The sequence below is a fragment of the Hipposideros armiger genome, unplaced genomic scaffold, assembly GCF_001890085.2.
Source record: "Hipposideros armiger isolate ML-2016 unplaced genomic scaffold, ASM189008v1 scaffold_62, whole genome shotgun sequence".
Classification (NCBI taxonomy): Eukaryota; Metazoa; Chordata; class Mammalia; order Chiroptera; family Hipposideridae; genus Hipposideros; species Hipposideros armiger.
In genome coordinates, this window is record NW_017731412.1 from 4,162,052 (window position 1) to 4,180,075 (window position 18,024).

Sequence of the window (18,024 nt, forward strand, 5' to 3'; positions counted from 1 at the left end):
TCTTACATGGGAAATCCATCAGCCATTATATTACAGAAAATAAAAACTGTTTCGAGCTATAATGGTGGTTTATATGTTATTAGGGCTACTCGCTACTTTGACAGATCCACAGTGCTCTTTGGGGAAATGGTTCCACACTTTTCTCTTTCCAAATTGACATTAAAATGAAACTTCATAGTTATGACTAACAAACCTACCAACAACCAAAAGATAATTTACTGAGAATCAACTGGGGAAAAAAATTATCCTTTAAGAAATACTTAGAACAGTGATGCTCAACCTTTTTTTGAAAAAACCATTTTCATATACCTGAGGTTAACCATCATCATAACAGTGGCTCATTAAGGCAGATTCTTAAAGCTGAAGTGAACGGAATGAAACACAAGTTGCAGTTGTGAAACTCAGCCACTAGGGGGTGTCTTGTACAGTAAGTTCATTCACAAATTTGGAGCCACAAGTTTGGACCAGTGATTTGGAAAACATTTAAGCAGGCAAATAGCAGCTGCTTAACAGACTGACATATGACTTCTAGCTTGGAATCAGAGACACATAAAGAATAACTGCATCACGCTCTGTGCCCCAGGCCGAGGTGCTCCCAGCACAGCATTGGTAGGGTCGGGTCACTTCCTCTCTTGGGTCCTCAGTTCCTTCATCTGAAAAGGAAGGCTTGACTCTAGATGTGTGAGTCTCACCAGGTTTTCTTTCTCTCCTTTGTTTATAGGGAAGGAGAAAGCCTCCACCATATGGAGTCAGCAAAAAGGTGAGAAGCTCTGGATTAGATGACCTTTACCATGTTTCCTAGTTAGACAATTATATAATTCTCAATAATTTACCCTTGCGTGGCCTCAGGTGCTTATCTATAAAACATCGGGAGGCAGGGGCCAATAAACAGGGTTTCAGATCCCAACTTTCACTTCCATTAGAGAAGCTCCAGTTCCATTTATTTTCTATAATAGAATTCTGTATGAGATTTCATTAAACAGAATGGTACCTGCTGCTAAGAAAAAAACAAGAATAAAGCTAAGATCCCCAAGTTGATCTTCAAGGCACCTTCCTGCTATGACAATACTTTACCCTTAAGGAATGTAACAATTTATAGAACTGGTATACAATACAAGTCAAGCCAGGAATTATCAGAGAACCACCAGAGATACTATATAACTGATAATTCTGAGGTGGAAAAAGACTTCAAATGTAGCAATCAGACCGATTCTAAGTTTTCTTTAAAACAAAGCTGAAGCCTTGAATATAGAGGGTGCCAGGTGCCCAAAAAAATGTAAAAAAGATAACATCTCTTAGAATATGTATACTGGTATAATTAGGTTACACCTGAAATACATCCATCACCTGTAACCTTGAGTTCCTACTCTTTTTCCCAACCCAAAAAGCAGCTACTAGTCAATTTAATATAAAATTAACTTGTAAGTATAATTTTTAAAACTATGAGTCTGCTTCACAAAATCTTCAAACTCACATTATAGATATTAATCATTGAGTAGATATTTGGAAAATACAGAAACTGTGTAAATTCTCTTTGAGTTAACATGACAATGAACTTAAAACAGAGCCTTTTTTTCACTTATAAGTAACCTGGCTATGGTACAACATTGTACCAAAAAAGCATTTCATTAGTTTTAAAATTTTCTAGAAAATATAATAAAGGCATTTTCCACTTAGGGCTACTGAACTTCTTTGATGCTACCTAACACAGTGCCATATCTCAGTTTTCAAAGTTTCATCCACCTTGATCATTTTTATCAAAGGTAAAAGGTGGCCAAAAAATATATAGATAAAATGTGATTCCCCAGCCAGAGATTCACTTTAGAAAGTGTCTTCAACATTCTTATCATCAGATTTTTTTTTTTTTTNAAGTATCTTTTTGTTTTCCGATGGTCTTAGGAGACCCCTGTGAAAGGGTCGTTCGACCCCCAAAGGAGTCGCGACCCACAGGTTGAGAACCGCTGGCCTAGAGACAAAAGTAAAACAGGTATTCAACTGGTATACCACATTTATCCTGAGACTAGAGAGAGATTCTCACATGTTCAGAGATAGGTCCCTTAATGAGCAAATAGCTCCTTCAAAAACATCCTCCTTGAAAAATCAATCACGAGTTTCATTAGGCTGATATTTACAGCATCTCTCAACAAAAAGCTGACTACCAAGGCAGAGCTTGATAAAAGAGGATCAACTTAAGGAGGAAGGGAAGACAGGAAAAAGGTGCCAAAATGGCTGTATAAGTGCACGTGTGCGCGCGCACACACACACACACACACACACACACACACACACACATATTCTCAGAGGACATGCTGACCACCCCCCTTCTCCAAAGCCAATTCATTTCTGCCACATTAAGAACCCCAATCTAAACTAGAGAAATGAATGGCCATATTCTAAATATAGTTATCTCAACTGAACTTTTTCTAAGTACGGTATTGAGCAGCATCCAAGGTGAAAACATATGCTTTGGCAGCAAAGCTACTTTAAGTTGCTCATTAAGTGAATAGTCAGCAACACAGGTTCTAACAGTCAACTGAGCTGGAGATTAGGGCTACAGACTATCTGTAGCCCTAGTTAAGAACCCTCATGAAAACCCATGACAAGAAGATTCTTTACCACAACAATGAGTCAAGGAAATATCCACGAAGAGTGCGAAACTTTTCTACAGAAAATTTGGGTCCTATCAAAATGTCTAAATAAACGAGCAAGAATCTTAGCTTTTGGCAGGTGTTGTTATAAATACCTGTGTCAATCATCAAAAAACAGCAGCACCACCACTAAAAAACAAATGATCTATGGAAGGTCTATTTAATCCAAATTCTATTAACTCAAGCCAACTTGTTTAATACTTATCTCTACTTCAAAACTAAGAGTCATTAAATAAACTCATTTAAAGGGCAAGAGATTGTCCTCTCAAACTGATGCCTTCAGTTTTGCCAGCGCTACCCTGAAGACATTTGTGGGGGCAAATTCATAACAGGACTGGCTGTCCAAAAAGGCTCTTTTCTGAGTCCTGACAATAAAACTATCACTTGCATATATGGAAAGACAAATCTTTTTCTTCTCTACTGGAGGAAGAAGACAATTTAAAACAAAGCAAAACAATGGGAAAGGGAGGGTCTGAGAGGCCGGGAGACAGGCAACAAAATGCGCGGCTGTGCTATCCGGTGCCTGTCCCGCCTTTTCGGCTACCTACCGAGAGCAGGAACAGTTGACTCTTTGGGTTGGGTCCACAAAATCCCAAGAAGCAGGACTGCTAGCAGGCTCTTCTTCAAGAGTTGGAGTTGACATTTGGCTCCTCCTAAAAAGGATTAAAAATGTGACTGTGTAAACACGAGACAATACTCATACCTATGGGGGGAAATGTAAAAAGAGACTTGAATATAGTTTACATGGTAATTGTATCCTGATGATAGTTCAGAAGAAAGGTGAGGGAACTACTACTTATTCTAATGCACTAGAAGCAGCAGGATTCAAAATGTTTCTATTTAAGTTTAATGCCCATTTTAATAAAGGGGGGGGCCCATGTAGCAATCAAAACACTATCTGGAACTATTAATTGTTGCTGTAAAAAAGGTCAGCTAAATTTTGTAGAAATAACCTAAATTGTTAAAAATTATCTTTTCACAGCACCAGTGAATTATATGCCCCCAAACAGACTGCTTCAATTACTCTTAAAACTCCTACATTTAAGGGCAGCACTGGACACTTGTAAACTAAAAGACAAGAAACAAAAATATCTCCTACATGTCACTGATAATTGGTAGCAAAAAGATGTTTATTACTACATAGTGAATATAAGAACGCTGGGCAATCGTTTGGTATTGCTGATTTTGCAACAGCGGAAACTGCAAAGTGTGTCAGTGATAGCCGCGGAAGGAATTCTCTTGCCCTCCACCCGCCTGCCATTCTAGGTGTCTCACTTCTCCACTCTGTGCTGCTGACAGAGGGGCTGTGGTCTGGGAAGACTTGGTAGAGATGAAAGGTTAGCGGTGATAAAAATCAAAAATGGTTACCGAGAGGAAAAGAAAAAAGAAATGTTAACTTGGAAATTGTCTAGGCGTTGCAGATAAAAGGGAAAATATGTTCTCAATTGTTCTAAAGGAAAGAATCATTTTTAAGTAACTAGAGATACCTTTTTAATTCTAAAATATGACATGACTTGCCATTGCAATTATGTTAGATTTTATCTACTTTATCTTCTTTAGCAGTCTATTCTAGAACTAATTCATTGAGAAATAAATATATAGTGTTGATTTGCTAAGTTAGGTCCAAAGGACAGGTTTTTAAATCTGTATGTAAAACGGTAAATAGTAGTCACTAAGCAACACCGAATTGACTTCTCAATGAGTGGAGTTCTTAGCAGCTATTGGCAAGAATGTCCACATTTATTCTGTTCCAGAAAATCAAAACTCATTTGTTTACTTACATAGGTCAAGAAAGTGTACATCTCAGTCATATCACAAAAAATATGAAAATATGCTAAATATGTTTATGTAAATCTTGGTAAGTGAATGTTTACATAAATCTTGATTACTGACTACTGTTTGTCCTTATCACTCACAATTAAAATAATCACCAGTAGTCTCTTCTTATAATCAATTCTTCCTCTTTTCCAAAAATATGTTAAGGAAGGGGGAAAGAGAGGGAAAGGAAGGGAGGGAGGGAGGTGGGAGGAAGGAAAGAATATAGTTTCCCCAAGTCAACAAAACAGAAGCACAACAGCTGGTAAACACCCTCGAACTGCCATCAATTCAGTCCCGAAATGTACTGTCAGTTAAAACATGAGGTCAATAAATAATAGGAAACATGGCAAAGGAGGTAATTTCCCTTAGTAAATAGGAAACATTCGTAAATTGTTGTGCAAAGGAAAACCAAACCCACTGATTACTGTCCTCAGCCATCACGCTAAGGAATGTCAGATGAACACCAGGCCAATACTGAGATGATCAGAAACTTCAAAATTGTCCTGGATAATCAAATCACGTACAGTAAACATCCGTATTTTAACATCTTTGTTTTGAATTTTATACTATTATGTTCAGCAAGATGAAATACCAATCCAATGACCCTCAGGTTTGGACACACAGTGGTGCAATGCGATTGGCCCTCTTCACGTAGTAATCAAAGACACGGTTACCAAACCACGATGCAGATGGAATGCAATCGACATACTTGGACTGGGTTCTGTTGAGGATGCATTCCTTCCAGACTCGATGGACCATATGATTGTGGAGTTTTGGAGGAATCTTCCCCGATCTCTTTGGACTGTGCATAGTTATCATCCCCCCGTCTTGGGAGCCTAAGTGACTGACAGCACTCTGCGTACCTCCACTCTCACCTGGAAAACAAAGACAATTTGGAATGTCATTTTTCTGAAAAGGTCTTCCAGTGTGTAGACTGCTGGCTTATTTAACATAAAGATATTTTCATTGTTGAAACTCATATTCATGCAGCTTTGCCCCTACCCCCTGGCAATAACGCTATCTGTAGCTATGAGTATAATTTGTGTCAGCTCAGCCTTTTTTTCTGGTACTTTGTATGATTCTTTGTGTTCTCCCTAAAATAGTTCATCACATCAATACTGACATGCTCACACTCTCTTCAAGGGCATTCCAACACAGAGGCACTCCTACTCCATGAATATTGGAGGTAACTTATACAGAAGGGTTCCTATATCGGAATGTCAAAGATATAAACGAGCATGGGCTGTTTTGAATTTCTAAATCCCAATGCAATAAATAAGTTTAATCAAGGCAAAACAAAACAGTAGAGGGAGCTTTATGCTTGTTTAGCTATAAATGGTTGTGTAACAACTGCACACAGTGCCCTGGGTAGGAAAAAAAACTTAATGGCACAGGCTTTCAACAAGGTCAAATTTCAAATTTGTGTGTGGAACTGTTTGTCCTTATGCCTGACACCATTTATGAAAGCTTAGTACTAAAACACTAAAAGGAGCTGTCTCGACATTTTATATCAGAGGATTAAAAATTCACTGGCTTCTCTCTAATAATTCCACATTGTTTTTCCAACTAGAGTTGGTATGCAATTCATTTCTATTACGTCCACTACGATTGCTAATAATCCTGGTTATACTATGAGTATTTTACTACTTTTATCTCGTATAAAACAAATACTTAATTTCCAGTACTAAATTTTAATTACTTTCACCTATTTGATTTCATAAATATATTGTGGGCTTTATTCTGAATAGAACTATGATGCAAAACATCTTAACCAAAATAATGTTAAGCACTCCGGAAACCTCCACTCTCATATGAAAAAGAAAAAAGCAACCTTAGGATACAAACTAATATTCCTGGTATCAATGCAACACAACCATTAGGAGTTGAATGGTTAGGCTCAGCTCTCTTTGTAAAAAAAAAAAAAAAGAAAAAAGACCAGCCCCAAATGCTTACATTTGAAGGAATGAAGCTTTCTTGTTCTCCAGAAAAGTACTGTTATATTACAAATGAGAAAAATTAAGGAGACAAGAAATTTGACCCTTCATTGTTACCTTTTATTTTAAAAGTTCCCTGACCTGGTTCATGGTGCAAAATAATTCATTTCAATTTTATAATGGGTTTTCGAATGCCTATTCAAAAACTGGGCAAAGTGAAGAAACAAACAGCAGGAATAGACAGCACAGCCCTTCTCCCCCAAACAGCCTACACTATAGCTGAAGAGATCATATGGCCATGGTATTAGAGGGAATCACTTAAGACCAAAAAGAAGAGGAGAGGGGTAAGGAAAACAAACCATAGAGTCGCCTGTGATTAAAGTTGGATGAATGCTTTTCAGCAGCTTTTAATAAAGGATTTAACAAAAATGTGGGTGATATATTACATGAAATTAAACAAGACTTGTGCTCCATGCTGTTAAATGCATGCAGAAATGCTGTTTCTTACAACTGTCTCCATAAATAGAGGGGCAAGCTGATATGCTACCCATGTGAGGCCTGAGTGACGTCACCAAAACTAGTGTCCCGCCTAGGTCCCCTGCTACTGTACGACACCCTTAGGCATGGAAGGGGGCAAAGTGACCCACTTTGTCCCATCCCTAGGAAAACACAGCAATGCTCAACGTTAGTCAGCTGCAGATGACAAGGCTGAGAGGGTTCTTCCTGATGGAGCATCAAGAGTCCGGAGCTATAATTCAACATATCACGATGTGAACATGTGAACACATTCATTTTGTGACAAAGATTCCAGTAGCTTCTATTTAGTTTGTTTGTTTGTTTGTTTTAAGGAGGAGGCATCAGGCGATTTATTCACCCAGGGCCTAGCACAGTGACATAAGGAGTTAGAGGGAAGGAACCGGGAAATATACCGTTATAAAGGCCACACTGAAACCACCATAAACAAAAACTCTTGGTTTTGAGTTATAAATTTAGAGTTCTGAACTGATCAATCAGAGGTCAAGGTACCATGCACACAGCAGGCCTGCAATTTTCAGCTGAATACAAACGTCACTGGTTTGTACCAGGCAAAACAAAAACGAATGACAACTTATGTAAGTACAACTGTTAAAAATCCAAACCTTTATGTGAAATGTGATTAAAACTTTTCAAAATACATTAATGCTAGTCTTTATATTAATGTATCTTGCCTAAGGTGATTATTATAAAAAACTGTAATGGTAGTTTTCCAGTTGAAAGTAGTTTTGATAAAAATTGCTTGATTAAATCCTTTCCCGAGGGATCATCCGAATTCTCTGTTCTGCCATTATTAGAGCTGGATGGACATTTTTCACCGTCTTAGCAACAACCTGGCTCATACAAACAGAGGTTCCATGTTGTCCATTTCTAGGTCTCCCACATGACGACTGAGGAATTCCTTCCAGATAACAATAACATGTGCTGAAACTGGAGTTTTGGGTACTTCTTTAAATGTGTGACACTATCATTTACATATTGCGTAATTGTTTATACAACACTGTCAAGTACATTACCTAATACGTATGAGAATCTTATAACGTATGTAGTATTTAACAGAGAAGGAAACTGAGGTTCAGGACAAGTATGAGAATTAAATAAGGTCACTCACCTAATAAGAGCTGTAGACAGGTTTTAAAATTAGATGTGTTCAATCACAAAGTCTATACTTTCCCCAACACATTGTTTAACCATGAACGTATTATTGAATGTCCAATAGGTGCCAAGCACTATGCTAGAAACTTTGAAATAATGTCTTATCTAATCCTCACGGAAATTACCTTTAAGTGTGTATCATGCTTGAGAGTCTATTTTCAAAGTTCAGCAACCACAACTTTATTCTGATGTTCCTGCCAACATGGCCCCCATTAAATGTCTATAAATAATCCCATTTCAGCTTCAGTATGATGAATAGCCTTTCCTCAGTGACCAGATTTCCAATTAATGCCAACTACCACAAAATTTCATATAGGAAATATACTGTCCAACAAAGGAGGCAAAATCCTCCCAATTTAAATAATTTCTGAATTTTTCCATGATGGAAAACTGTCAATTTTTCACATGTAATAATAATTATCATTAATGGAGAGAGATTACTGCTGGGACAAAGCCTTTTCTGAGCGCTCCTGCATGTTAGTCTAACTTTACAATATAATAGGGAAGAAACTATCCAAGACTTGTCCAGTCTGGCAGTGGTAACTGAGCAAAAGCTTCCGTCATTGTCTGATTTAGTGTTTTCCATTTGTTTACAATAAAAAAGCAGCCTACCTTTTGTCTCCTGACCGTATGTATGCACACATGTGCACATGTGTACAAAGGGGCGGGGATCTGTGTAGAACTTAAGAGAAACACCTAAATTGTTTACAGGTTTCCTTCTCCATTTTGTAAAATGCCCATGTTACTCTACCTCCATCTTTTCCACCCGGAACTTGTCACTGTGTGTTTTCTCACCTACTCCATGGCAAGGGAGCACCATGATTTGCTGGGATCTCTTCCACCCAGGGCGTTCTTGGGTTGTACTCACCTATGACAGCCTGCTCTGGAGAGGTGGGCGGGGTGAGAGGCATCCCACAGTTACTCGGGTCCTTCACACTGCCCAGTCCCTGCTGCCCAGCGGTAATATGGCCTCCAGCACCGGCAACGCTCTGAGGAACTGGGATGTCATTCTGAGAGATCAGAACAAACGCTGAAGGATAGACCATGCGAACACCACCTGGAGGGAAAGAGGGCAAGGAGAAAACCAGGCCTGAGAAAAAGTTCACAGCACACTGCCAACTTATCATTCCAGTGGTGACAGTCAAAGCTCACTGGTGAAAATGAGATGCTCATTAGGAACTGTAGAAAGTGATACGTCCCATTCTTTCATAAGTTAATAGCTGTTTAACACGTGCTCCAACATTATGATAATAGCATTTGGAAACAGGGACCACTGGTGCTTCAGGCTAGATAACTACTCAGCGCATACCACTGCATCAAGAGAATTAAAGGGAAAAAGATGGGGAAATTATGGAGATTATTTTTGATGAGTCTGATTATCTTTTTAAATTAAGGAAGATGAAGAAGAGAGAATAAGGTTCTTCAGGCAAAATACTTTGTCTTACCAACAATGACTTCTACTGCCACAGGGAAGTCATCGTCATATCCCAACTCCTCTTCTTTCAATTCTTCTTTCTTTTTCAGCACCATTGGGTAGAAATACTGCCATTCCTCGATCAACTTCCGGGTGGCTGGGTCTGACATCTTGTATGCATGGCCTGTTAGTGTGCCATTTAATCCATAAGGACTTACCAGTACTGAAGCAGGGAGGAGAAACACATGTTACAGGTCAGAGTAATAATTCCTGCCTAAGTCTAATGCCACGTACATGGTAAGTTAAGCATAGCATCACTTCATGTATATTGCTCTTTATTTCCTAACTCCTTTTAAAGTGTGATTCCTCTCATTTTAGTACTTATTTATATGCCTCTCAAGTCACAGCAGGTTGTGAATGAAATCAAATGGGGGAGATAGAACACTATCAGACAGCTATATCAACACACAAAATATAAACTATGTATATATTAAAACATCCACACATCTGTTTGGTAATAGCTTATACAATGTAAATAAACACTGAATCTTCTATAACAAAAGAAACACATTCCAATACATAGAACCCCAAAACCTGCCTAGAACTTGAACACTGTTCCTATGGTTCCTGAGACTTCATAAACTCTGTGGAAATTAAAAATTAACATATAAATAAACTTCTAATAGCAGAAAAGTCCTAGCTTACCAAGTCTGAAACACAGGCTTAGTGATAATTTCACTTATGACGGTTTTAGAGGTCTGCTGATGAAATAAAATATATTTTACTAAAGTAAAGGACTCAAAATCTTTCTTTTTCTTGCAGTATTTAACCTTGATGTCATTTTCACTGAGCTAGACACACAAAATGTAGTTAACATAGTACTGTGTGTAACCCAGCCAATTCTTAGCCTCTGGGGGAGTATTTCAACCTCCCGAATAACATTTTCTGGGGATAAAGGTCACTTTTTCTTAATCCTGATTTTAAAAAATCATAGCATAGTTATTAAATGGGATATCCTCTTTCTAATGTCTTTATTCTTTAACATCTGGATGATATATCACGTCAATCAAGACAGATAGCTGTAGACATCACATATTTCTTGGTGCCTTTGTGCTGTTGCTCGCTGATCCAAACGGAATAAAATTACTGACTCTAACCCACACAGTTGATCAAGACAATTTTCCTATAGTTACAGTAATACTTCTAGGAAATTCCCACGTCAATATGGTTAATTACGTTCACTATACTTATCTATAGACCAGCACCTGCCCTAAGAATGCACCTCCTCCACACCAGTCATGGGAAATGAGCAGGATAATGCCCCATGAAAGTCTTCTATGATTTGAGGCACTAGTAATAAACCAGCAAGATTTAAAATAAGTGGTCTCTAGAGTCCTGGTATGCTTAATATTATCTTCACCAATTTAGGATAGTTACCTACCCTCATGGCTATTAATTCCTTCTGTTATCATAAATAAATGCTTTTCTTTTGAGTGATAAAGTCTAGAATGAAGTCAGATGTTCCACCACACCTTTCACAGTCAAGGAAACATAGTATTTAAATAATTCTGACAATCCATAATATGCACATACTGCACAACTCTCAAGTGTACAGTTTTAGAATTGGGTTGTTTTTTACAGTAGTACATCCAGAAAACACCCCAAATTACAGAATAGTAAAATATATAGCTTAAAATGTGTTGCAAATGGGGGTGAGGGCAAAAGTAGCTAATAATTAGGACACAGTTAAATGAGGATTCCACGTTCTTTTTTACCTTAAAAAAAAAAGTTTAATATCTTTAGGGCAAGAAACAGATGCTTTCATCAAATTAAATCAGAGTCATCTGATTTAATTTGAAAACCAAAAAGCAATCATAAATAATATGGAGGCTAAACACTCATGACAGGCTGTTACAGCAATAAAAATACTTTAGTCAAGTCTATTTAAATATTAGTGTTTTTTAAAATTACAGTGTGTGCTACACTACGGCTATCTCAGTCAGACATCTCTAGTAATGATAAATCAGATTGAACCAAAAAAGATTTTTCCATATGGTTCAATTTAATATTACAACATTTTAGAAGTTATTCATACAAAATTCTGAATTCCAAAGACAAAACCAAAGATATAGAATGCACAGTTAGAGAAAGGGACATGGAGTTATTTTGGTGACATTTAGGTGATAAGTTGAGAATAAAAATATGAATGTAAGTTAAACTACAAACAAATGCCTACAACTAATGTAGTCTGTAATTAAAAGAAAATAATAAAGATACTAACATTACTAAAGAAACTATATACTACATGATTCTAGAAATTTGATTTTGGTTGAGATTTCAAATACTAAGTCAATAGGAATTATCCGCAAATTATTACATTTCTGAAGCCATGAAACAACAAAACAAGAAAACCTTTAATTTATAAGATTTGTCCATTATGCATTGGATCTTTTTCAAATGCTTATTGATCTTCTTTTGTTCATTCTCCACATTTTTTTCCTCAATACAACTTCGCATAAGACCACACTGTACATAATAAGCTTTCAGCAAAAAACTAGCAAGCTCTTATTATTTATGTGTGATATGGTAGTCTTTCCTTTCTTTGTCAGAAACTGGCCTTTATGCTTACCATTGAAATGTCCATTTAAGATGACATTTCATTCTGCAAAACATTACGGGGCAAGGTCGCTAGCAGCCACTTAATGCAGGGGAGAAGGGTGGAGAGCAGGGGCCTCACTATTACTTACCTTGAAATGGTGCAGGTGAAGACTGAGCCATGTGTATATGCTCCTCATTGATCAAATAAATTGGCTGGTGTTGGGCGATCTCCACACTTGTGCATACATTACTTTCCCCATGAAGAAAGAACGTGAAAGCACAGGACAAATGCTCACTGAAAAAGAAACAATGAGAAACTCAACTCCGCATTTTGGTTTAAAAAAAAAAAGATGTTAGTCACAAGAACTACAGACAGGACAGAGCTTTACTTTATCAGCCATCCAGCAAAGCTTGCCTCTGATGATATGAACAGCATAAATTTCTAGTTGATTATAGACAAATAACAATAACTTGTTGGCAAACTAAATTAAAGCTGCCAAGATACCTCTGAAAAATTAGTTATGGTGCATTGTGAAATTTTGAAAGCTACTGTGTAGGATGCTTCCTGTTTCATTCGCGTCAAGTCTCTTATGCCGACTATAAATTCCTAAGGACTGAAAAAGAATAACATTTTTCTACCTTCTCATGTACTAGTATCTGAACTTTTAACTGATTCTAGGGACGCTGACAAAATAGTTATGCTTATGTTTGGTATGACATAACAATAACTTCCAATTTACAACCTTACAACATTAAAATAAGGTTAAAACTGTTGATTTTTAAAACAGTAATTAAGGACACTGCTGTATGTAAATTTCCAATATACAACTGCTAAGGTAATACAAGTGTCTAAATGAGCTGATAATCTATTATATTTATTTTTGCAATTTACTTCTGATCATAAAATTTCATTGAAGCATTCCACACGTCTCCATTTTCCCACACAATTAGCTAAAAATTGACAAAAATTAAGTGTCTTGGAGAAAAATAATTTCAAAATTACTACAGTGGCACAATTCTTTCAAAGTTGTTAACTTTGGCACTAAGCCAGCCATAACATCTCCATTTCTCAAGACAGCTCATAAGAATATGTGCCTGATGAACCCAAATCAGGCAACCACCATTTAAAAAATCATCTCCAATGTGTTCAAAAGTTCTTCAAAATATTAAAGTATATTTTAAGTCTACTCAAAAAATGAGATTTTGTTTAAATATAACATTATAAGGCTTTGAGGGGAAAATGAAATAAAAATGATAAAATGTCCACTATTTTCACATAGTGAAGGATATATATTCTTCCCTTGACAAGTGTGGTGAGCTATCCTGAGAATATTTTGTGGTTTATTAGAATGTGAAGTTCCATCAACAGGATACACCCTGTCTTAGTTTTGGGGTATTCAGCACAACACAGTAAACTTAAGATAGTAACTAAAATTTTGTAAGAATTTTTAGAAGTTAAAACATCCTCTTACCTAAAACAAAACAAAACAACAACAACAAAAAGAAACCCTCTTGATACCATACTTATTTATTAAACATCTGGTTAGACAGAGTTACAGATATCAAAGGTAGCACAGAATATGTTCTCTTTTTCACTGATACCCAACTGTGCATGAGAATAAATACAACCAATATTTATCCATCAGCTAGTAAGTATAAAGGAGGGTATAAGGAGCCTGAACTGACACTGAATAAAAACATGGTCCTTGCCCTCAAGGAGCGTATAAGCGAACACAACAGTGATATGAATGCACATCAATAAATTAAAGCCAGGCACAAATACAGAAAGAGAAATAAAAACAAAATGCTACAGGAAGGAGAAGGTGTACTGATTCATTCAATCTGGAAGCTCCAAATGCCTCAAGAACACAGGAACAGATGAAAACAGGGTTTCGGTAGTACAGAGAAAGAAACGGTAAGAGAGGGCATGAGGCAAGCCGTAGATGTAGTTAAGAACAGGATACAGTTTGGAAATTCTAAAGGGAGGCATGGCATGGCATGATGAGAAAAGAGTCTGAGAAAGAGTCGGAGATCACCCCTTAAGACAACACAGAGGCTTGTATGTGAAAAAGTACAGGGAGCCAATTTAAAGTTTGGTTTTAAGAAGTCAGCTGAATCTAAAGAATCATGATGAAAACGTCAAAATAGTATGCATTTGAACTTGCTATGCTCCAAAACACACAGAGAAGCAGCACAAATGAAAAAGGTAGGAATTGAACCAAAGACCAATTTTTTTATATTGAAAACTTTAAAAACAAAATGTCTTTTTAAGTTAAAACACAAGAAAAACAGCAAGTTATAGTGGAAATACAAGAGGCCACCAATGACTGTATAATTCTTGGTAAGTTACTTCACGTTTCTGATCATACCTTCCTCATATGTAAAATCAGCCACTGACACAAATTGCTGGGGTGCCCCCAGAAGTTCTGATTCAGGAAGTCTGGGGTGGGTCCCGCAAATTTGCATTTGTATCACGTACCACAAGATGCTGCCCAAGGGCCACCCTTTGAAACCACTGAACTTGATGGTACCTAAATCCCTTTCTAGCTATAAAATTCTATTTTTTTCTAAGATTACATGAAGCAAGGGGAAAAGGATGACAATGCTAACACTAGAAAGTAGAATTCCCCTTTGACCTAGTAATACTACTTCTAAGACTTTATTCCACAGAAATAAACTATTGTTACTGACTACAGACTGCTTCTAATAGCTAAAGACTGAAACAAGTCAAAACGTCCATCAGTAAAGACTGGTTAACTAAACTATGATACATTCCTACAAAGTTACACTGTGCAACCACCTAAAAGGAAATGATCAAACCTCCAACGTAAACTCCAAAATATGAGGAGGAAAAAAAAAAAAGAGTTAAAAAACATGTGAATAATAGACTCCTCTTTGTAGTGAAAAAAAATGGTAAAGGATGGAAATATATGCACACACCATTTGCTTACACTGGCAAAAAATTTCTCTGGAAGATACACTTTAAAAACCTAATAATCTTGGTTGCCTTTGGGGAATGGGAACACCATGAAGAAAAGTGGAGAACAATATTTCTCTGATCTACAAACCTACCTACCTAAAATTCAGGTAGACTGATATAAAAGCCAACCACCCTCATCTTACAGATGAGGAAATAGGAGTAAAAAGTCTGGCTTGCCAGTGCCATTCTTAGAGGAATGACTGGACTTAGCCTTAAATTTAAACGTCCTTTCCTCTAGCTAGCTGGCTATAAATGGGGATATTCATGATTATCCCTATCAACTTACATTTTTACAGAAGTAAAATGAAATCACATTTGTGAAGAACATTGAAAACAAGGTCTGTACAAATACAATTACAGGTACACTGTTAGACCGTGTTGTTATAAAGTTATCACAAGGACCCTCCTGTTCTCGCTTCTTCTCACCCATCACCCACTTTTACCTGAACCTTCAATCACTCCACTCCATCTATTGCATACACTCGCATCATTTGAAAATTGAAAAGGGCTTTAGAGATGATCAAGCCCAACCCCTTTCTAATTCGGAGGAAGGCAGGTGCCCCAAATCACACAAGTAGTTTAGAACACAGTAGGGATGAGAATCCAGGTCCCCTTCTTAACATAGTGTTCCTAATATATCCATACCATTCTACCTTAGATCAAGGCTACATTCACGTATTATGTAACTGAAACCAGTCCCTGCATCATGTCTACTCACTGCCTACAGTGGTAGACCAGAAGGCACTCTCCAATGAATACTCAGAACCAAAACCACTGTAATGTCACTCAAACTAAAATTGGGGCCTCACCCCTATTATCTTACAGCACCCCACTTGACAAGTATTCCAAGCCTTCTCAGCTCCCTTTATTCTCCACTCGTTCGTTACTCAGTAAATCAGGTCTGATGCAGGCAATTTTTTCTATAACCTCTACTTCCCTAAGGATGTCTGCAGTTACCCCTATCTCACCTCCCCCAGGGTCCTCAGGGATGACATATTATTTCCTTTTCTCTGTAAAGGTACTCCCATAGTCATTCTCCCCCACTCATGAATAGCCTTTATTTCTACCTCTTTACTTACTCCAGGTTTCCCGGCCCTGAAATACCTACTCTCGGCCTTGTTACCCCTTCAGAGATATTGTCCTATCTTTCTCCCTGTACTAAAATCAAATAATCCACATGTAAGTAAAATGATTAGTATAATATAGTATTAATACAAATATCACTAAATTATCTATCTATAAATAACTTCTGTGTTATTAAATAAATGAGGTACTAAGATAGAAAATAATGGGGGTGCTACTTTAAAAAGAGATGGGTCAGAGAAAAGCTTCTCTGAAAAATAAAGGGGGGGAGCATTTTAACTGAGGCATTTGAATCTTAAGAAAGAGGAAAGTGGTAAAGGCCATTCCAAGAAGAAGTAATTATATGTGCAAACATACTGAGTTTGAGAGAGTTTGCCATTTTAAAGGAAATTTTTAAAATTTCATCTTCACTATGAAAATGAAGATGAATTTAGAAAGTATAATTCATTCATTCTCTGCCTATCGAAAAGACAAAGATCAGCAGAGTGGCTAAAAAAACACAGTAAATTCATCTATATACTACTTACAAAACACATGCAAAATAAAATTACACCAAAAGAATGAAAATAGAAGGTAGAAAATGATATGCCAGGCAAATCCCAACAAAAACAAAGCTGGCATAAGAATAACCAAAAATAAAACAATAAAATATTTTTAAAACTTAGGTTCATCATTACATTATAATAAGCAGAGGAATTCAACAAGAAGTTTAAACAATCTTGAACAACTATGTACACAGCCATATGGTATGCAATAGAATTACAAGGAGAAACTGACAAATCTGCAATTAATAAAGATTTTAACATGCTTTTTTCAGTAATAGAATAAGCAAATTATTAAGAATACAAAAAAAAACCAAACCTGGAATGACACAAATATGTAAACTTGAGTATATATGTTGGCTTTCCAGAAGTAAACAATGTATTCTCTTTCCAAGAACACATGGAAGATGTGCAAAAATGGAATGGGTACAAGGACACAAGTCCTAATTATCAAAGAATTGATATCACACAGACTGCATTCTCTAATCACAGTGCACCTGAGTTAAAAAATCAACAGTTTTTTTGTTTGTTTGTTTCAGGCTAAAATAAATCCCTTTGCTTGGAAACTTAAACATGCACTCTCTAAATAAATCATGGGTTACAGAAGAAATCACAATGAAAAATCACAAAATATTTAAAATTGAATGACAACAAAATACATGTAGTAATCTGAGAAAAACAGTGCTTAGAGAGTGATTTGTATCTTTATATGCCTAAAAGAATGAAAATAAACAAGATTCAAATCAAGAAGTTGGGGAGGGGGGTAGTAAACAACAAAAAGAGTAAACTCAATGAAAACAGAAAGATGAAAATAATGACAAAACACACATATTAATAAAATAGGGGGAAAAAGAAAAGCAATAGAAAGGATTAACAAAATCAATACTTGTCTTTGGAGCAGAGTAAAGGACAAACCACTAACCTGACTGATGTGAGGAGAGGATGGAGGGAAGATGCCTGTGCAAGGAGGGAGGGGGCACAAACAAACAATCCCAGAACCAAAAAGAGGAGGTAGGGCCGGCCGAGTGGCACGATGGTTAAAAACTGGCTTGGGATGCCAGAGGGACCCGGTTCGGATCCCACATATGAGGGCCAATGACACTGCCCTCCACAGCTAAGATGCTGAACAACAGCTCAACCTGGAGCTGGACTGCCAAGAGTCGCCGGCGACGGCGTAGGCTGCAGCCCCTTTGGCAGTGGGTTGCCATGGGCTACCGTGTGTAGCCAGCAGCCAGCGTGAGCAGCCAGCAGTCTCAGTGAGCGGCCGTCCAGAAGCCGGCGACTGATCTGCCTCGCCCGGGAAGAGCGCAATGATGGT

General features: G+C 37.2%; 1 protein-coding gene across 1 annotated transcript in view; it reads right to left on the bottom strand.

Moving 5' to 3' along the window:
- The window catches only part of MED13L (mediator complex subunit 13L), a 260,986-nt gene that overhangs the window by 55,220 nt on the left and 187,742 nt on the right, over positions 1–18,024 (bottom strand). Inside the window, exons 4-8 of the mRNA XM_019641580.1 lie at positions 12,251–12,396; positions 9,535–9,726; positions 8,958–9,146; positions 5,176–5,341; positions 3,197–3,301 (exon numbers count right to left, since the gene is read on the bottom strand). Coding sequence (XP_019497125.1) covers positions 3,197–3,301; positions 5,176–5,341; positions 8,958–9,146; positions 9,535–9,726; positions 12,251–12,396 — 798 coding nt within the window. The remainder of the gene's footprint in view (positions 1–3,196; positions 3,302–5,175; positions 5,342–8,957; positions 9,147–9,534; positions 9,727–12,250; positions 12,397–18,024) is intronic.